Source organism: Trichophyton verrucosum, assembly GCF_000151505.1.
Source record: "Trichophyton verrucosum HKI 0517 chromosome Unknown contig00189_1.f1.exp, whole genome shotgun sequence".
Taxonomy (NCBI): Eukaryota; Fungi; Ascomycota; class Eurotiomycetes; order Onygenales; family Arthrodermataceae; genus Trichophyton; species Trichophyton verrucosum.
The window spans coordinates 1-20,681 of NW_003315533.1; the positions used below are offsets into that span (position 1 = coordinate 1).

Below are 20,681 nucleotides of genomic sequence, written 5' to 3' on the forward strand. Positions count from 1 at the left end.
TGTGTGTGTGTGTAGCCTGTTCAGTTATCGTGGCCGTCTTGGGTCCTGGATACGGAGTACATCACAGGCTGTAGAGGGGCAATATCAGTAGCTTTTGCGGATGTGCCTGGTGAACCAGCCCATCATGGTTCCATCCCGCCTGAGAATTCAAACATCCACATTTGAACATATCGTTATAACCTTTTCTTCCTTACTTCCCTTGGAGGTGGCTGCATAGTGATACGATGGGCACATATAGCGCACTGCCTGGCTGGAAGCATGTGTATATAGCCACATTATTTCCACACTTGGCCAGCAGTTAGCCCTCCATCAGGTATGCGTATCACTCCCCTAGCTGAAGATCATTATTCGCATGTCATGTGCTGTACGAAGTACAGGAGAGGGTGAAAAGAAAAGACAGGCAGACCGCTGTCTTCAAGAAGTCATCAGTTACTCAGCCAAACTTCCCTGCAAGTCGTCCCAAAAGGAACAGGAAGAGAGTCATTCATACTATACGGAGTAGTATAATGTCAAACACAGAGGACGCCCGTTTACCCACTCACAATGATGGCCAATATATGATCTGCTCAGCCTGTATCACTGCATCTTGCTACTGTTATTTCTCCGACTGGTCGGTCCACTGCTGCTGAGCCAGGATAGAAGTAGTACTGCTATAGCCGACGGCTGTCTTCAGCCCTTAGCCCACTTGCATCGTCCTTGTGCATAGCGCTAGCCCGATACTCAAGGGCGCTGGGCGTTGTACGGAGCGGGCGATGGGATCCCCACGGCCTTTGCATGAGAATTGAACTTGGGAGGAGGAAAATGCTTGGACGAAAGCTCAGGGCACCACCTTAATCCGCCAAGCTTTTGCTAGTTTGCATGCTGGTGTGACATTGTGACATTTTTTTGGATGCCTGGCGCAGGGTCATAAGGGCGTTGATATTGGAGGTGTCCAGCTGTTGCTGTTGTACAGAGTACAGAACGGCTTTCTCAGATGTGCAGTCCCTCGACATACCGCACCATGCTGGTACGTCCAAAGTGTCACGCTGTGTAGAGGCTCATCTACGACACCGCAGGGCGCATCTGTCGTTTTCTAATGAGACATGCAGAGTGGCAAGCATTTTTTTTCCCACTTTCCAAAGGCGATGAAAATGGAGCTAGATACTCCGTAGAGGTGGGAAGAGATCTCTTGCTGCTCCCTCTTCTCCTCCCTCTGGCTTCCCTGCCCTTCGGCCGTTGCCGGGAGTAACCTATACACGATAACGGTTCCTTGCTCTATTGCATATTCGTTTGGGCAACCGAGTGACACTATTAATATTTTGCATATGACGCTATTTGCAATAGCCTAGAGCCGTCTTTTCTTTTCTTCCTTCAGTTTCTTGTCTCATCATTTCATCATTATACCCAACGGTCAGAGTGTATGCGCGAACAATCACCGTAACGGGAGCCATGTCCATCTCAAAAGAAAATGGGCTCGGGCGTAACGAAGCTCGATTAGTGATAGTCATCAATGTACCGGGGCGTTCAAATTAGTCGAAGACCACTCCCACGTCATTCAGATCCGTTCTAGACGGGGAACTCTGGCTTTGAGAATTCCGTTTCACGGCTTAGGACTACCAGATCCCATCTTCATAATTCCCGCTAGCTCTGCAGCGGCGCATACCCTTGGAGATGCTGATGCTCTGTTATATTTTATCGACATGGCTGGCACTGGCTGCCTATGCAATCGATTGAGTAAGAACGTGCGGGGCGGATCGGGCCTGTCCTCGTCCGCGGAAGAGATGAGAGATGGACTACCTTAGGTTGCCTCGCATTGATTATTATGACCAGGAACCAGGGCTTTGCAGTGTCTGAGAGGCTATGTTTCCGCATCTCCGTGGTCTCAGCTCATCGATGAAGAGCACCACGGTGCATGTCCGGGCTCCCAGGTGCCTTGGTTGTATGGGCTGTGAGGCATCTCTACCCCTGCTTTTGTGCACTTAATAATGCTAACACCCCCATACCTAACCGCATGGTTGCATTTTAAATTGATCCCCACACCTTTAATTTGATATGTTCTTGTTCTCTTTTGAAGGGGGAAGCGTTGGGGACCGTTGTGAGCCCACGATCTCTGAATATGACTTATCACCTTCGATGCTCTCTTGCTATGATTATCAATCCCAGTCAATAATAGCATAAAAGACGTGAGTTCACTCCGTCCATCTGAAACGTACTATGTAACTGCGCCGGCTTCCCGGGCGCTTGACTAGGATACTCCTTTTGTCCACCTGGAACCTAATAATAATAATTTCCCCGTCTGGATGCCTAAATTATCGTCGTTTCATGCCCGGGATATTGCCCTATGAACATTACTTTCCTCATCCGGTGCTGCTGCTGCCGCCGCCGTCAAAGCAAAGCCCTTTAAGCGAAGGAGAATGGGAGGCTAACGGCTGAACTGAATCCCGAGGGATCTCGCACGTATGACTTGCAAGGCTAAGTGAAACGCCTTTCTTTATGCGTGACGCCGACGCCCGACTGCAGAGTGGAACATGGCATGACTTCCATTTTTGCACGCTATTCATGCGCTTTCATCTTAAAAGATCTCTCTCTTTCCCTTGTCCGTATGTAGAGCATGAATGACGGCAGTAAATCCTCCGTGTTCGAACATGGCGTCAGCTTCTTGTTAAGGCCCGCGTCTCCAACATGCTGCATGCTGCATGCGCATGGAATACGTAGTTAGTTGTACATATTGCTTTCCCCATACGGAGTACTCTGTAGAAATATACAGCCTCGTATATCCAGAGGACAGCGTACTTCTCCTTTCTATCTGCGATAACAAAGCCGGATCAGCATCACAGCCAGCATGTCTCCAGTTTTAGCTTGCCTACCTGGCTTCTCCTTCGGGCATCTCTGTACGTACCATGCGAATATCACATTACGGCTGGTGTTTCGGCCGTTATCGAGATTGTCAGAAAGATAGATCCTTCAGCGGCCATGAAGCGCTTCGGCCGACGTTGAACCTTAGATGGAAACTGATCAGTCAGGTGATGAGCTGGAGTTCCCCGGATAGCCATCGAGAGAAGACCTGTTGCCCGTTGCAAGCGAGCGACAACTATAACTAAAATGGGAGCAAACGGCTGGCTAACTACGCCACGGGGCTTCCAGAATGCGACAAAGGCTGCTTACGAGGCTCGACAGTGAAAGTGCGATCGTGTGTGGCGCATGCTGGGACGCATGATCTCTCTGATACTGCGAACTTAAACGTCCGCTGGTCTTCATCGGCGGGCCATCGCCTGCAACAAAGGACTTTACATGGATACTTAGTGTATTCGATAGGGGACAGCTAAAAGATATGTAAAAGAAATGCTAAATTTTATATATATATATATCTGCCCTATAGACTAAAGACACGGTGTGCCCGTATCCATGCTTTTTCAGTTTCAAACGGGTCAGTCTTAATGGCTGAGATTTGCAGGACACGCAGAATTTCCCCAATATTCACCAGCCTTCCGGAGATCGCCTGTATTTTAGCAGATTCAAACTTTGTTATGCCTAGCAATGAATGGATGGCGAAGTGCTTCCGAAGGAGTACAGCGTTTCTCTGGGTTCAGATTCAAACACCGGTCAAGGAGGTCAATGAACATCATTATCTCCTTGGATTCCGCATCATTGAGTCTGGCCCCTTTCCCAATCAACCGAGACTTCAGGTCTCGCGAGGGCTTCTTAAAGTCAAGGATCTTAGTCACCATGCGGCCTGTAATCTTGTCTTCCTCCAGACTGCGGAAATTGAGAAGATCGTCAAAGTGTAGATGTGCCAGGGTTGCGCGTCGTAGGAACTTGGGCGGAAATTTGCCGCGGCATTCCATGATGGACCGGAGCATCTGGTTGTTATTGCGTCCTGTAAAAAGTATTTTCCCCGAGTAAAGCTCGAATAATGTGCAGCCTATAGACCAGACGTCCAGGCTATGATCATATGGTATTCCAAGTATGATTTCAGGGGCTCGGTAGAACCGACTGACGAGATAAGGGGTGATCTCATTCTCTGAGGCGAGGGAGGCAGAGCCAAGGTCGCATATCTTGAGAATGTTTCTATTCTCATTAACCAGAAGGTTGTCGGGTTTAATATCTGCGTGGAGGATGTTGCATTTGCGAAGAAGGCTTAAGCCGAGGAACATTTGCTGAGCATACGCCCGGATGGCTCGTAGATTGATACCAACATCTCTACCAAACTTCTTGAGGACCTCGCGAAGGTTCATGCTGAGATTCTCAAAAACCATGCACAGGTGGTTCTTGTGGTCAAAATGTCTGTCAAACCTGATAATATGTTTCTTGTCCTCAGGGTCTGCGTTTTGTAGCAACTGCAGTATATTGATTTCCGTCATGCCTGCTTTCCTCATGGTATCATTGTTCCGAACAATCTTCACTGCCACCAGTTTTCCTGTCTTCGAGTCTGTAGCACGTACAACGGAAGAGAACATTCCCTTGCCTAGAATCTGCTGAACGTGATACCGACCGTTGATCAACTCACCCAGCATGACGTTATAGTAACCTTCAGGGTCATCCCAATTATCGAGCATGCTCATGTCTAGTTCCTGGGCCTTTGGAATTCCCGTTGGGCCATTTGCCCGCATAGACGACGGCGGCTCTTCAGCAAACATATCGTCGTCACCTTCGGCAAACATGTCGAAATCATCTTTAACATTTACTGGATTTGGTTTCTCTGCTTCTTGAGCAGCTGTAGTAAGTTGGCCCGTCTTAGTCTCGTCATAAGAGGCAGCAGAAAGATCATCTCCAAAGTGACGCTTGTCATGTCTCTTCTTATCTTCTCTCATATCAGAAGTCGGGTCATAATCAGCGGCACACGGTTCTTCCTTATTGATTCCACTCCTATCACTTAAATCCGTGTTGGCAAGGTCCTCATCCTTTGAAACTTCAAAATTAGCAGGTGACTGCGAGCCGGGTGTGTCAATAGGAGTTGTCATTGGTGATGGGGCGGATGATGCTATACACTCGTTAGTTATGCTACTTGAATATATAGATATTGAACGACAAAAAACTTACCGGCTTCATCTGCATTTGAAGTGGATTTAGCAGAGCCATTTGTCGCGGACTCGGGTGGGTTGACAGGCTTCAAAGCTTGGACAATAAGAGGCTTCGGTGCATCACGATACTTAGCCTTTATAGCTTCACGGCGTTTCCGTCGTTGTTCAATCAGTGTAGCTTCATCAACTGGTTCTATGAACATTTCAGTATCCTCGTCTTTGCCTTGAACAGACGGTCTAAGAGGGAAAAATTAGTAAGGTCACCAATAGACTGGCAGAGTCTGAGTAGTGTGAGTCCACTTACTTATCATCTGTACTAGTTTCAGTGATGGAACGATTCTGCTGTATCTGAGATTCTCCATTTTCAGCCTTTTGCTTCCAAGTTTGAGCGTTAACTGAGGGATTTCCTCGTTCGCTCACTGACTGTTCTGTAGACAACTTAATCTCCATCTGCCCGCGGGCCATGCCCTTGCCATCTTTCTCCGAGGCGTCCTTGTTTGAGGCTTCATCACCCGAGTACTGTTTCTGTTTTCTAGGGTCTCGATAAGGAGAACGGCTTCGCGTTCTCGGACGTTTGTCTGGCCTCCTGTCGTAATCGTCGCTATACTGCAAATGTCGGCTGCCCCGGTCATAGCTATCGTTCCTATCGTGATCGTAGTATGGCCGTTGGTTGTGCCTGCGAGAACTCCCACGGCGATGGTAGCTGTCATCGTATGTGCCATTTGAGTACTTCACACGCCCCCCACGATTGCCCCTATCATAGTCATAGTAGTCATCTCGTCTTCGTTTTTCGCCTCGAGAAGATTTGTAGTATGGCGAGCGGGACCTTGAGCGTTCAGAGCGGTACGGCCGCGAAGAACTAGGGGACTTTGGAGGTAGAGCATCGTTTCTGGGGTTACGGTCAACGTTGGTGTCATTAAAAAGAGAGGTTTGCGACGTAGTTGCCTTCGTATCTGAGTCTGACTCGATGATCTCACCCTCTGATGGGACCGATGGAGACCTTGACCGCTGTGCAGCCATCACCAAAATTTCGACTCGGTACGGTTGGCTTAATCGAAAAATCGAAACGAGCTTATAAGGAAATAAAAGGTGATTCGGTTAGTCAAAGAATCTCCCAAGTTCTGCTTGTGCTTTTCTTGACTGGAATAGCTAAATGAAGAATAGTGTTGGGCGAATGTAGATGGCATTCAACTCAACAAACTTGACTTCCAACCAGCTTACTTTGCAAGAGGCATTTCTTGGGTAAAGAGGAATTTATCTTGACTTGATGTGCGAAAGAGGCTGTATAAACCTGCTGGTGACAGCGTAGAGGGAGAGAAAGAGAGTGATAGCAAAGATGTCGCCGGGTTTGCAGACAGCGAGTGGCTTGTTCCTGGTGTTCGAAGTTGGCGATGTCAAAAGAAGAGTGAGGCAAAAAAAGGTTCTCCCACTAGGCCCAAAAAGGACTAGCTCCACTCCCTCCTTTCGCGCCAAACAGAAAAGATCTTATCAGTTTGAGGCTACGATTCCAACGGCAACGCTGGAATTTTTCCATCAACCGCAACCCACTCCCTCGACACATCCTCTGACAAACGGTCAAGCTCAAGCAGCCATGGGTGGTGCATCTCGTGAAGGTAAGCTGACTGTCTCCGTGCCTATGTTTCTGTTTGAGCCTCTGTTCTAACGATGTCTCACCCCACTCCAGGCGGCAAGGCCAAACCCCTCAAGGCCCCAAAGAAAGAGAAAAGAGAGCTTGATGACGAGGATCTTGCTTTTAGAGAAAAGCAGAAAGCTGGTATGCCTTATATGCAGTATCATGCTCCTTGATCATACGTTTCCGTGCCGCTAACGTACAATGTAGATGCCAAAGCCAAGAAGGAGCTCCAGGAGCTGGCTAAGGGCAAGAAAGGCCCTATGAACACTGGTCAGCAGGGAATCAAGAAGTCTGGAAAGAAATAATCGATCCGATATTGGATGCCTCCTTCCAACTACACGGCTTTCGACTTTCACGGCCAGACTGACGGATCACTACCACCCGCGGGGCTTCACCGCATCACGCTGCATTACGAAAACATGAGTTGACGTCTTTCCTTTTCGTTTCCAATGGCGGGGGTTAGGAAGTGCGACAAAGCTTTTCTACGCTCGACCATCCAGCCCTGAATAATAGATCGCCTGTAAAGCCTTAGCTTTTTATATCATTCCTATCATGCCAGGCGCACCCTGTATGCACTGCACAGATCCGAATGGATACTAGATAAGAAGCTGAATATACACTCTCCCGATTAGCGTTATGGTATTTAATAATGTACATATGCCTAACTCGTAACCCGTTTGACCCATAACGTTGGTTCGTTGGCATAAATGTCACCTTTGTCTCTCTTCTTGTATGCACGAAGCAGTTTCAGGCCCAGCTCATGTTCTTCCTTTTTGATATCTGCTAGCTCGTTGTTCAGGCTTGTCACAGTTTTATTCACTTCGCTTCTGGTGGCCATATCGTATGCTATCGAGCTAGGCTGAATTACTTGCGTCAACTCATGGATCATAGTGTCGATATTGGTCTTTCGACGAGCAAGATCTGCCAGCTTTGATTTGATATCGTCGATTCGAGTGGTGATGTTTGTTTCAGGCTGGGTTTGCGGTCCTGTCCCTGTCTCAGAGACAGTAGTCATTTGTGAAGGGGTAGGTTTGCGTGTGGTATTTTTGGCAGAGATCTGGTGCATTCTAGACCCAATACCCGGTAGTGGTTGATCAAAGCTCTCTGAGATTGGCGGGGGGCTTCCAGGTTCAGTCGTGGCATAAGTTGTGGCACTGAAACGGCTGCGCGGTTCTTGTGATAGTGCTATTCCTTGCAACCTTTCTGTCAAAAAGTCACCGAGTCCATCTTTCCCTTTACTGGAGTCTTGCTCAGGTTGATCAGCAGCACCAACAAACTTGCCAGTCTCCCAAGTTGACGCGGAGGCAGTTTGTAACGAATCCTCAAAGAGGCTTGAGTACGTTGAATTAGGGATACTCAAGGGAGCAGGAGCGGGTTTCACAAGTACTTTGTCCTTTTGAGGGACGGCTGGTCTTGGCTTAGGTGCCATTGGAAGTGCTTTGTTGTCCTTGGATCTGGGGTTTGTTGTTACAGGCTTGTCGTCAATAAGTCTTGTGCTGGAGGGACCTCTATAACTTCTGTCTTTTAGCGGTGGCGGAGGAGGGTTACTATAAGCAGATGTATCACAGTCCGTTCGACACCGGGTTTTGGGAACATTCACGCGCCCGGTTTCTGGCCCTATATCAAATCGAGGTTTCGAAGGACCGCCAGCCCTAGAATATCCTTCGGGTTTCACGATTCCCTGAGGATCTTGGTGGTAACTACCCTTATCGCTTACTGCTAGATCCCTTGAGTAGCCATCCCATTTCGTTAGAGGCCGTCTTCCCGAGGTAGAAGGTTTCATATCTCTGTTGGAATTAGATGCATATGTTGCCCTGGGAGCCGGGTGGTTATCCTTATTATGCATATCGGCAATCCAGTTGCCTTTGGGCTCTTCGATAGGGGAAACATCACGACTTTCCTTAGACGAGGGATAGTGTTCACGGATAGGAGAAACCGGAGGAGACACATCACGATCCCCGTACTCCGAACGATGTGTCGAGGAGTAAGACTGATATGGCTCACCGTGGTTATGTGGATAATGCACCATTATATCTTGAGAATAAACTGAAGAAGGGTTTCGTGCGTGCGCTGACTGGAGCGAAGGTCTCGGGAGAGGCTCAGATACTATCATATTCCTACCATTTCTCGTTTGTTAGACTATATACTATGTGAGAGAACGTTTGAGAAGTTTTTACATACGACTGAGAAGGTTGTGGTCCATGTGGATGAGTATAACCTCCATGGCCAAATCTCGACATCGCGTGTATTTTTTCACTTGCCGAAACCGTGACCTCCTGGCCTTGAGGCTTTGCCCAGTCCCGGGGTTTGTGAATCTTCTTCCACATAATCCAGTCGTTTAAAAAAGAGGGAATCGTGTGTTTTGCAAATGCAGGTAAGTGGTATCGTTTTGAGCACGGCTCGGAGGCTGTTGGTTGAGAGGTTTTGTCGGCCGGTGAATAGGATGATCAAATATGTCCAGAGAAGGCAAATAGATATCACAAGTCAAAGCTATTTAAAGAGAAGCGGACGCTGTCTTTGAAGGGTGTTACTCTCCGTCAAATACGACCGAGTTCGGAAATGAACAAGAGAAATGAATGTACTCCGTTTGTGAAAGACTGCCGAAAGAACAAGCGTTCCAGTCCCAGACCGGGCATGAAGGAATCAAAATGAAGGAATCAAACGGTGAAGAAAAAATATGTCAGACATGAAGCTCAGCCTCCTTCTCTCTCTCTCTCTCTCTGCCTGCAGAGCAACCAACGTCTGGCCGGCGACAAGGCTTTGTCAGATCATGCTCAGCGATCACGACCCTTGATATCTCATGGGCGTTCCGGAGTAAACTCAGCCCAGCAAACCGCGCTAGTCCAAAGCTAAGCGCTGGCTCAGGCTGCTTTAAGCACTGATTTCCAAAAATAAACAAAAATGTGCCTGATCACGTAACCTTCGCTTTAAAAGCGGCGGGAAACTTCACCCCGATATGGCTGACTAAGGAGATTACTCTTGTTTCATCCCAAAGAAGCAGGCGGTGACGACCGGCAGAAAAAGGGCCAGGATATAATTAGCGATGACATAATCCAGCAGCCTTTGATGACATAAGTTGATCTCAAATAAGGCGGAGCTTGCTCTCTACTTGCTTTGGGGTTGATAACAACAATCTATCAGCCTTGCAACGTCTGCAATACTGCGCTGACAGGACAGCTTTGCATTTGAAGATGGCGTCAGGTAAGCGTATCCCATTGCTGACGCTTTGGGTCGCAGTAGCTAACTAGATGGAGTAGAAGATAGCTCTCCGCCTGCCGAAGTGTAAGCCGGGCAACCGATCTACATCGTCGACTTATCCGCTTGCTCAACTGCCCCAATACTGACCCAATATCTCGACTCCAGGGCATCAATCGCCTCCCCAATCAATCTCATTTTATTCTCCCTCTTCATCATTGTAATTTATATGCAGTTCAAACCAAAGAAGCCTGTGACATTACCGACTGCCCCACCACCAACCGTCTTTCGCACCTTCTCACCTACTGATCTCCTACCGTTCAACGGAAAAAACGGAGCTCCTGTTTATCTTGCAGTTCGAGGACGCGTTTTTGATGTTACTCCAGGCAAGAATTTTTACGGACCAGTACGTCTTCCTTTATCAACTTATCTATATTATCATTAACTTTCCCCGTTTACCTAGGGCGGACCATACGAGAACTTCGCCGGTCGAGATGCTACTCGTGGATTAGCCTGCCAGAGCTTTGATGAGGAGATGCTCACCAAAGATCTCAAGGGGCCACTAGATGATTTGAAAGGACTGGGACAAGAGGAACTTGAGAACCTGAGAGGGTGGGAGGAACGGTTTTTGGAGAAGTATCTTGTTGTTGGGAAGCTGGTTGCTGAAGGTGACCCCGCTCTAAAAGAATGATGCATCAAGTCTTTTTAATAAAATGGGTTCTATCAATGGCTGGAGCCCGTCCAGGTCTGCTGCTTATGGATACATGTGACTAGTGATTGAATGGCTATAATAATGACATTTTGACTATGGTTGAACGATAGTAGCAAAATACACTACCTAATTAACATTATTCTAGGGTAGAAGGCCTAGTTAGTAGAAGTACAGGTATACAGGTCATAATGGGGGGGGGGGAACATTCGCTTGGGCATTAAACTAAATTCCGTAAGAGTGTTTGACAGTCATTAACTTATAACACAGGTCCAGGTTTAACAAACTAAACATCCTTCCCAATACATATTTTGGCATCAGCTTCTTCTGAATTTGTGATAAACCGTTTAAAGTTCATCATTAGCCTTAGTGGCCTTTTCTTTAACTTCCTGAGCTGCCTTCTGACCCTCTGCCCGGCCGCTGAGAGCCCCAATTTTCAATTGATCCCAAGCCCACTGGCCAAGGCTCTGGAGTCTGGAGAACATCGAAGCTTCCTGTCTCGTTATTCCATAGCGGAAGTAATCAGCATTGTCCTTTGCCTGCCTTCTTAGCTCTTCAATACTCGAGCCGCGAGTTGGCTTGATCCCATAAGAGGCAAGGAAATTTTCAATATCATCCTTTGACCACGTATTGAAGTTGGTGTCTTTCATGGAACCAGTAACTTGAGCAAGATAATTGGTAATAGAAGTAAAGTCGGGTCCACCGGTCTTTGAGGCTCGGTTGTACGCATCTTGAGCCTGCTTTAAAAGCTCAACACGGGTATACTCGACGCCTTCAAGAGCCTTTTTGTGTTGAGAAGATAAGTATTTTCTATTTTTATTCATCGTCAGTGAGAATTCTGTAATATGCACGAAGTAAAGGGCAGGTAGATTATTACCCAAGGTTCTCTTTGTTCCAGGTATCAAAAGTCCAGGCTGTGTATCCAGAAGCGGCCTTGTGTCCATGAAGCCGTACCTTGGCGAGTAGTTCATCCCTTTTATCACTCTGGGGTACTGGGATACCACGGGCATCCAGGTAGGCCTTAAGGCGAGTATTAGACCACCCATTGATAGCTTGGTTGAAAGCATCCTCCATCTTCAGCTGTGCATCATCCGTGGCTCGAGCGAATTCGTTTCCAGCCTTGGATGTAGCAGCCCCATAAACAGAAGCCATTGATGCAGAAGGCTTCTCCAACAGAGCTTGACGGTGCTTGCGCGCCAAAGCTAACAATTCGTTCCTCTTGGAACCTTGAGGCACCTTGATGCCATGTTCATCAAAAAATTTCTTGAAATCAGACTCTGACCAGGCGTTGAAGAGAGCCTCAGCAAGAGTTTCCTGCGCAGCTGCCATGGATGCTGAAGCAGCAGCAGCAGATTTCTGGCCCTCTATACCAGCACGACGTGAATTACGGCGCACGGCAGCAATAAGCTTGTCACGGGTTGTTGGCTGAGGGACGGGGTAGCCATGGCTATCGAGATACTCCTTTAGCTCAGACTCAGACCAGTGTTCATATAACCAGTTTCCTGGGTAGTTGACCGATTGGCCAAGCTTCTGAGCGATTGCTTCATAGTTGCGGCGGGCTGTTGATAGGAGAGTATCCCTTTTCTTGGGCTGGGGACATGGAATCCCATGGCGGTCTAAAAATGCTTTCAACTGCGAGTCACTCCATCTAAACAGAATTATTAGCCGTGTTCCGTCTTTATTTCGAGGGATTGATGAGAAAGCCTACGAGTCAAATATCCATTCTTTGGCGTCATTGAATGAACCGGAAATCTCTTCAGCTGTCTTTGAAGCTGGTTCGGCAACATACGACTCCCAATTACTCTTCACCAGTTCTTCCAGGTCCTTGCGATCTGCTGGAGAAGGGTATGGAACGTCTATAGATGGGTTAAGTCGATTAACAAGGTTTCCAGGCCGCTGGCTGCAAAAATGCTAGTTATTCACTCACCATGGTCCGAGAGCCAGCGTTCAAGTTCAGTCTCATGCCATTTGTTGTAAACTACGGCCACCGTGACGTGTTAGCCATGATCAATTCTCCAATGTGTGAGTTGTTGGCGGCCATAACAAGCTGGCCGCAGGGAGGGGAAAGAGAGCAACAGTACCAGCTTTGCTGAACCAGTCTCTGGAGCCCACGGCCTCCGACACCGTCAGAGCTATGATTAGCCCAGTCAATAGCCACTTCATGATAGCGTTGGTTCCAAGTATCAACAAATGAGTCCCATGCGAATGAAAAGCAGCCAAGTGGTGCGTTTGTTAAGCAAACGTTGTCTTTGAAATATCGAAGGGGCCGCCTGCATGAGCAACTAAGAAAAATAACGGACAGCGAGCCCGACCGGTGTTGAATATATACTCGCTATTGGCGTCGTTAATCAAGATCCCAGGCAGGGCAGGAGCTTTATTTTGTTCGTCCTGCCTCTTGTTACTATGACGTGTTGTGTGACGTAGGGGAGAAGGCAAGGACTGAGGGGCAACATCTCTGCAGCTCCAGGTTAAGGTCTTCCCTGGCTCTTAGCCTCCAGCATCCTTTACCCATGGAATTGCTGTCGTAGCCTACCATGGCCTCACCGCCAACATCCTCAAAACTTCTTTGCTCTGCATATGCCCTATAGCCATTGTAGTTATGTTGCGTCTGCACTCTAGTGGACCTGATCAAAATGAAATGAGGACCCAAAGCTGGACGAGCAGGCCGGCCGAGGCACAAGTAACGTGACGAGTGACTAATACAGGCTAACCTGATGCAGGCAGTCAGTACGCTTACCTAACCCTTCCCTTAACACATATTGTTATTATTGGCTGGCTGTGGCCCCGCATATAAAGCTTGTCCTAAAGCAGTTAGACCTTCCGTAGTCTGTCAGATCGTCGCGTCATGATTGGCTAGAAGCCTTAGGCCTGTGCACCTTATTGGGCGGACAAGGCGCATCCTCTCAACCTCAAGTTTTTGCGCCTGCGGCTTGGAAGGGGGAGACGAGAATACGGAGCAGCAGACAGGCAGGCAGAGACACAGAACGCAAAGTCTCTGCGCGAATAACCCTCTCAAAGACACGTCTCTCCAGTGGCCGTACCTGCATCCTGAAACCCGACGGTCGTCCCCTGCGCTTCTTTCTCTGTTTCCTTAACCTCTATATAATCACTCATGTGCGCTCGTTGGATCCATACTCCCCTGTCTATCCGCACCTCGCCAGCAGTTCTATAGGAAACGATGGTGAATTTGAGCGAAGAATGCAAGCAACTCGCCTCTCCCGGTGCTGTTAGCTTTACCTTCTCTATGTAAGTCAAAATCCGCCTCTCTTTTGTCGGCTGAAGAACCGCGGCTAACTTATTCGCAACGCTTCTCTACCGATCTAGACTGATCTTCCTCGGCATCTTGCTATCATATCTACCCCAGCACTACCGTATCATCTCACGAGGCACCTCCTTTGGCATATCTCCCTATTTTATACTGCTGGGGACAACATCAGGGACGTTTGGGTTTGCAAACATCCTTGTTCTCCCGAAAAGTGCTCGCGATATCGCCTGCTGCAGTGATATCAGTGGCTTTGCCTGTTTTGCTGGCCTTTTAGGCATTTTGCAGGTTGGGGTCCAGTCACTATGTTTTATCATCTTGTAGGTTCTGCCCCGGAAAGACCATTGTGCAGTTGCTCTCTTTGACTGACTTTTGCATCTTAGCCTTATTCTTTTTGTTGTATATTTCCCCCGAACTCCCCCAACTCCCACTTCGACGTCCGCAACTCCCGAAAAATCACATAATTTCCGGACTGCTCTCACCGTAGGAGCAATATGCCTTGTCCATGCTATCGCTGTGATCATTCTAGGCTTTACGGTCGTCTTTGGCTATCCATCTAGCCGACAGATGTGGGCGAATATCCTTGGTGTCTCGGCCACCATCCTCTCTTCCATCCAATATTTTCCACAGATATACACCACATGGCGTCTACGCCGGGTGGGCAGTCTGAGCATCCAGATGATGTGCATCCAGACCCCCGGTGCCATAGTCTGGGCCATCAGCTTGGCCGAGAGACTGGGCATGGAAGGGTGGAGCACCTGGGGTGTTTACGTTGTAACTTCGATGCTGCAAGGTACCCTTCTGATCATGGGCGTTTATTTCGAATACGTCAATCCCCAGAAGCCAGAGCTCGAGGCCGGAGCCAACAAGCCAACGGAGCCCAACGGTCGTTCCTACGGCACCATGAACGGCACCGATGCCCAGGATGATGCGATCTCCGAAGATACCCCTCTTCTACAAGGTTGACTCCTTCACCTACTTTCTGATGCAAAAGTCATATTTTCCATTTCGTTAGCAAGCCTAGCCTTACACTTTTTTTCCATCCCTTTTCTGAGCGCCTCCTTATGCTTTCAACAACCTATCATATTTGACACTCATTCTGGAAATTTTGTTTCATTACTCTGGTAGCGGTGAGATTTTTTTGTACCATCCCTTTTTGATTTCTTTAACCATCCCCTGTCGCACCCCCACTATTTTCAACGGCCATCTATACCAAAATAACAAAAAGAAAAGAAAAAGTAAAGAAGGACAGGATATGATATATGGTCCCTTTTGTGTGACTGGCTAGACCCTGTCGGAGGAACATATCACATTTTGGCCCTACAGACTTGAAACATCTGCAGGACAGTGACCCTGGCTCAAGTTACCCGAACCCTACCACAACTTGGCCTGGTACGACCAAAACAAGCACTTTACAAGAACCTGGGGGGGGGGGGGCGCAGAAAATTTTTCGAGCCAGGCCCTTCATTTCGAGAGACCAAATTGGTGGAAATTTCGTTCAGCTCTCTGGGGCCAGAATATATTTGATGAGCTAACTGGTATTGACTGGCATAACTCCAACCACAGCTGCTTGGCAACCACAATCAATACTTACGGAGAAGGAAACGTTGGACTGCAGTCAACCCGGATATCTCAGAAGACATGCTCTTTATTTCTTCATCAGTACAGAGAGGCTATGCTATATGAACCAGGGCCCCGTGGATCTCTGTCTCTCTATTCCGTTGGCAATGATACTGTCCTTGCTGTCCTTGACTATACTCAGCTGCAAAATAATCGCCCTGGTGGTAACACATGGAACAAACATCCCCATCAAAGGATACCCGGAATAAAACAACGCATTCTAACTCTTGTACTATACCAAATACCACACTACACGCACGCGCATTGATTCTTTGTTTTTGCTTTCCGGACTTGATTTATTGCGCGGATTTGATATTTGCGGATTAGTTTTTGCTTGATTGTATACCTGAGGCAAAAATGTATGAGAGAAGTTCTGTATTTTGAGCGTTCCTCTGATATCCAATACCCCTTAGACTGAATCTTTTTTCATCTCACACACTCACTTGCTAGACATGTATGTTCACTAGTGCCGAAGTCAAGGTCAAGGAGAGAAAGAATACCAAAGATGGAAAGTCTCGATTGACTGAGCAAGCCTGTTTCTCTTGATATCTATTTTACATCACTGTGTCAAATTCTTTGTCGAAGACATACATACATAGGCTACTTTGCAAAGAACACAGAACAAAGCACACACATAATTACATGCATGAAACATTTCAGTCACAACTAGAGAGCAAAGTCTCACATCCACCTGCATGGCTTTCGGCTCTTTTTCTTTCTTCCTTCCCGCTCCTTTTCCCCATCTCAAGTAAGACGGGTGACACCACAGCTGCAGCATTCTGCATATTCCCGAAAACATCCGGTCCAGCGCATTGTCCTGGACTACAAACAATACTTCAACCCGCCTTTCTTGGGTTATCTTGCTTGCTACTCCTCGCTCTTGAACCGTACCTCTTCCATCTCGTCTATCGTTTCAACCTTTCCATCCTGCGTGATCTGACTGGCTGCCCGGCCGTGCCGATGCTCCATATCTTCATTATGCCGCTGCACGTCTTCCTCTTCCTTGTCCATCCTACGTCTTTCATCCTCGCTTAGTTCTTCCCTTGATGGTCGTTTCGGGTGCTTTGCATCTTTGCCGCTGTGCTGGTATGCATCACTGAGTGCAGGTTTGGCGTGGTTAGAGGGGATACGAGAGTCGAATTCTTGGGCAAACGAGTCTGCTTCTTCCATGTCTGGCTCAGGCTTGTGGTGCTGATAGCGTCGATGGACTAAAATTGATTATATATGTTAGAACTGCTGTCGACATGCTGTACTGCATGAGATTAATTTACCTTGTTCCTTGCCAGTTGATGAATCTCCCTCTCTTAGCCCGCCTTGGGGACTTGAATGGATGGATCTCTCATGATAGCTGCTGTGCCTGGGAAACCGTTCTCCCCGTGTCCCCTGTGCTACCGACAACTTTGCCAGCCCATTTCTTCTCGAGATCGGTAATCGTGATGGTGTGAAGCGCAGAGTTTGTGTGAGCGCCAGTGGCCGGTTCATAGTTCAAAATCAGCCTGATTCTCGAAGGAACAAATACAACAACGTAGAGTCAGTCTGTCGACAACTGTTGAATATGAGTCTTGTTCATGAATGAATGGGATGTTCAAATGTACTCGCCCTTTTATATCCCTAGTTTGCCTTCCATCAACTCTATACAACTTCCTGCTGTACTTCTCCAGCTTATTATGTCATAGCTATCCAACTTCCGGGCATGGCGGTTCCACCAATGAACGAGCAGACCGCTTGATGGTCAGAGACTTCAACGAACTTCCGCGAATATTCCGGGGACGAGGATGTCGCGAGGAGTATATATTCCGGCGTCTTACTTGCATCTCCACTGCCTGACGATCGTGGACGTTTTAAGTAAGATATGCTGTTTTTCTTGGACGTACCCCTGTCCCTTGCATGGAGTCCAGTCTCGTGAAGAGAGGCAAAGTACCTGGTAGTTAGGGATGGAGGAAGTGGAACTGATATCTGCTGCGGACTATGGAATAGATGCAGCGCTGGGATAGTGCTGGGCATGGACGTTGATGCCTAACAAAATTGGTTAGGGAAATAGTTTTTACATAGAAAAGGCTGGAATGTAGAGAAATAGGTGATATAGATGAAGGTGAATACATGTATTCTGCGGAAGAGAATAGCCACATAACAACAAGCGTCTGCCGAATCCAGAAGTAGCCGGATTGATTCAAGACAGAAAGGTCAACATATGAGAGATGGAAGATACATGGGTTGACAATCCACGGGTATAACCAGGGATACAACATATTTATGTGCATAGAATGATATTAGGAAACGAATGTAAAAACGATATGCCTTTTCTCCCCCTGAATGATCTGGAAAGCCGAGTATGAGCAGACAGGTATAGCAAACAAGTCAGATGGTTGTCAAAAGCCGAGTGAACGAGTGACCAAGCAAGGAAGGGAATAACTGAGATGAAGTCGTTGTCATATATATAGTTATATATATATATATGCGATGACAACAGAATATGAGATAAAATGCGACAAGATCAGAGATATCTTTCCAGGCCTAGTATATAACGCCGATGCCGAAAAAGAAACAAGATATTACCTCAAACGCCTGAGCAGGAAGGCTATAAGTAGCGGAAAGTAGAAATGTGACAATATGATGATAGTTGTGCTGGTAAGAGTCGAAAGTCATGTCGAAATAAAAGGGGGGGGAAGAAGACGAAGTAGGTCAGTTACCGTATAGCCATTCACAATAGCACTGGTCGGGGACAACGTCTCTGGACCCAATTAGCTGTGACCGGCGGGCCAATTTTTGGCTAATGTCGATATTCTCGCTGTCTGGACCGGACCTAGAGTCTTTTTCTTCGATGGTTGCTTGGTTCTGTAGCGTTGATAGGCTCCAGTCATCCAAGACTTGCATCTGTTGGCAGTATGGTGGAGACTGACTCGCATCAGAGAATCGGAGTTCTTTGATTTTGATGGCCTGGGGATATGCTTGCGGTAGGTTACTGCCGCCTTCACCGGACATAGTAATAGGTGTCGAAGTCGGGGATGATGATGCAGTGATGGGAGTAGATTCACGAGGGTAAGGTGTTGGCGGGGTTGAAGGCATGCCATCGTCAGAGCCATCGCTACTGGTCTTCATGTCATCTTCTGTCGCGTTCTTATTGGCATATACGAAGAGTTCGATGTAGGTTGTGTTCCACCAGCAAAACCAGGGCTTGTCACCCGGCTGAGACTGAACTTTTCCTGACCTGTTGTTAGAACGTTTCAATTGGGCGGAATCCTTCACTGATCTCCCGAGGACACCATATGGGAATTCGTCATCGGGGACAATGACGAGCTTGTCGAAGGTAGTATAGAAGAAGTATGCAGGCCCGTCATCGGGGGCAGACGCGTCATATGCGGGCTGTAGCTGATAGTCCTTGTTTGCGAGAAACGGTATTTGATCGCCGTATATAAATTTCCCTGTGAGAGAATTTTGGGAGAATTTTATTGTTCTAGTATCCTTGGGCCCGACGGATATGGACCCTTTGAAGTGACCATAGTCCACACAATCCCAAGACAATCGGAGGCTTGTGGTGTTAACACAGCTTTGAGATAGGGAATTGAACGTCCTTCCGGAGATTGAAATGGGCCCAGTAGGGATCGGGGAGAAAACAGGGGCGCCAGATGTGGTTGGGAGAGGTAGCGCATCCAAGGTGCCACTAGTTGTCGGAGTGGGTGGTAGGGTTCTATCACACGGTTAGTTGATCAATGACGTAGATATACAGATATATTGACAAAACATACTGTGTTGGTTGATGATCTGGATCTGGTGTTTTGCCGCTGTCTTTCTGGCCTTGACGGGCTCCTACAATCCCACCGAGGACACCTCCTATTAGAGTTCCTGTGATCAGACCTATAGCGATGAGACCAATGATCCACAGTGGTAGCCCACAGCAAATTTTCTGATTCCTCCTCTTTTCCTTTTCGTTGACAATTTCCTGTGACGTGTTGCCTGATTCGGCAGCCGATGAATCTGCCGCAGGGGCAACAGCACCTGGAACATTTTCACTAAGCAAGGTGCGGGACGACACTTGTGATACTGGTGAGACGGGTGTTTCTAGAGGTTGTGAGGGGGTGTTGGTAGTACCAGGAACACCAGTTGGTGCAGCCGGGGCATAGTAAGACTTCTCCGGAATACCTTCGGGGTAACGAGTGTAAGGAGGAAGCTGTTCTCTATATCCATCTGTGCCTAAGATATCTCCGACCTCGTCTGCAACAGGGGCAGGGGCGGGTTGACTGTATATTTGAGGGTGGCCTGGTAAGGGAAGAGGGACGGTAGTGTTGAGAGGTTCATCCGGAACGTGTTCGGGAACAGTGTTTTGGGAGTATAGGGCGTAGGGATGCTGTGGCGGGGCAGCAGCAACGAAATTTCGCTCGGGCGGCCGTACTGTCGAATTTGAGGAGATAGATGATGTCCTGTTGACGGAGATTCCTTGAGAATACATGGCATAGGGATGGCTAGGTCCTGTCTGACCGGTGTAGGGGCTCAATGCGCGGGGAGGGATGGAGAGCCTGGAGACAGTGCTGACGCTTCGATGGCTGGCAGATGCGGTACTCTGAGCGATAGAAACGGCAGGCGATGATGTCCGAGGTACTGGCCCGGCATCTGGAGGGAAATGCTTCTTGTCCGGAACCTGAGGGGTCACTGTTTGATGGTGGTGATGATGTTGTTGGTATTGTTGTTGTTGTTGCTGAAGCAGCTGGGAGGCGCGTCTCTCCAGCGACTCTGGGATGCCCTGGAAGGAGCTGGTAGGCAGCGGAGGAATCGAGATCTGATCCTGTCCATCTCTAGTCTCTGTCTTGTCCGAGCTCGATGACGAATGACTCGAGAGGCTGTTGACGGACTGTCTTTGACTGTTTGATGATGAATTGTCTATCCGCTCGACCGAGAATTCGTCGCTGAAGACGTCCATCACCGGAGATGCCTGACTGCTGGACTGTTCCGAGCCAGCACCGCCGCCATCGCCAGCACCACCGCCCGACTGCTCTATCGAGGGTGACTTTTGACGGTCAGCATCACCCTCTGATCCCTTGGAGGGAGACGTCGGCCGGTCGCTCATGTTTTAGGCAGGACAATCGACGATACCACTGCCCGCCGGGGGCAGCGATCCCTTTCGGCGCTTCAGCCTTCGAAGGCTCCCTTTCTCTCGCTCTACCCCCCAGAGACAGACACGGCGGCTGTGTGAACCCGACAACCAGCCCCGGGATGAAAACACGATTCCAGCAAGCGAGACACACGCCCGAGACTGGCGACCGGTCG

At 48.2% G+C, this 20,681-nt stretch overlaps 8 protein-coding genes across 8 annotated transcripts; 3 read left to right on the forward strand and 5 right to left on the reverse strand.

The window, feature by feature from the left end:
- Positions 1-3,494: 3,494 nt before the first annotated feature.
- On the reverse strand, positions 3,495-6,020 carry TRV_01982 (uncharacterized protein; the record flags this gene model as incomplete). Its single annotated transcript, XM_003023815.1, has 3 exons — positions 3,495-4,960; positions 5,020-5,237; positions 5,305-6,020. The coding sequence occupies 3 exons, from the start codon at positions 6,018-6,020 to the stop codon at positions 3,495-3,497; spliced, it is 2,400 nt and encodes a 799-aa protein (XP_003023861.1).
- Positions 6,021-6,336: 316 nt separating this feature from the next.
- TRV_01983 (uncharacterized protein) lies at positions 6,337-6,938 on the forward strand (the record flags this gene model as incomplete). Its single annotated transcript, XM_003023816.1, has 3 exons — positions 6,337-6,613; positions 6,685-6,774; positions 6,841-6,938. 3 exons carry the CDS (start codon positions 6,337-6,339, stop codon positions 6,936-6,938), a joined length of 465 nt encoding a protein of 154 aa, XP_003023862.1.
- Positions 6,939-7,294: 356 nt separating this feature from the next.
- On the reverse strand, positions 7,295-8,662 carry TRV_01984 (uncharacterized protein; the record flags this gene model as incomplete). The annotated part of the gene is made up of 1 exon (XM_003023817.1): positions 7,295-8,662. One exon carries the CDS (start codon positions 8,660-8,662, stop codon positions 7,295-7,297), a length of 1,368 nt encoding a protein of 455 aa, XP_003023863.1.
- Positions 8,663-10,057: 1,395 nt separating this feature from the next.
- On the forward strand, positions 10,058-10,519 carry TRV_01985 (uncharacterized protein; the record flags this gene model as incomplete). Its single annotated transcript, XM_003023818.1, has 2 exons — positions 10,058-10,234; positions 10,292-10,519. 2 exons carry the CDS (start codon positions 10,058-10,060, stop codon positions 10,517-10,519), a joined length of 405 nt encoding a protein of 134 aa, XP_003023864.1.
- A 365-nt stretch (positions 10,520-10,884) lies between these two features.
- Positions 10,885-12,700, reverse strand: TRV_01986 (uncharacterized protein; the record flags this gene model as incomplete). The annotated part of the gene is made up of 5 exons (XM_003023819.1): positions 10,885-11,347; positions 11,415-12,185; positions 12,246-12,393; positions 12,465-12,515; positions 12,619-12,700. 5 exons carry the CDS (start codon positions 12,698-12,700, stop codon positions 10,885-10,887), a joined length of 1,515 nt encoding a protein of 504 aa, XP_003023865.1.
- A 1,015-nt stretch (positions 12,701-13,715) lies between these two features.
- Positions 13,716-14,765, forward strand: TRV_01988 (uncharacterized protein; the record flags this gene model as incomplete). The annotated part of the gene is made up of 3 exons (XM_003023820.1): positions 13,716-13,783; positions 13,862-14,119; positions 14,183-14,765. The coding sequence occupies 3 exons, from the start codon at positions 13,716-13,718 to the stop codon at positions 14,763-14,765; spliced, it is 909 nt and encodes a 302-aa protein (XP_003023866.1).
- Positions 14,766-16,286: 1,521 nt separating this feature from the next.
- TRV_01989 (conserved serine-rich protein) lies at positions 16,287-16,589 on the reverse strand (the record flags this gene model as incomplete). Its single annotated transcript, XM_003023821.1, has 1 exon — positions 16,287-16,589. One exon carries the CDS (start codon positions 16,587-16,589, stop codon positions 16,287-16,289), a length of 303 nt encoding a protein of 100 aa, XP_003023867.1.
- Positions 16,590-18,101: 1,512 nt separating this feature from the next.
- On the reverse strand, positions 18,102-20,481 carry TRV_01990 (uncharacterized protein; the record flags this gene model as incomplete). Its single annotated transcript, XM_003023822.1, has 2 exons — positions 18,102-19,080; positions 19,166-20,481. 2 exons carry the CDS (start codon positions 20,479-20,481, stop codon positions 18,102-18,104), a joined length of 2,295 nt encoding a protein of 764 aa, XP_003023868.1.
- Between the last annotated feature and the right edge of the window lie 200 nt (positions 20,482-20,681).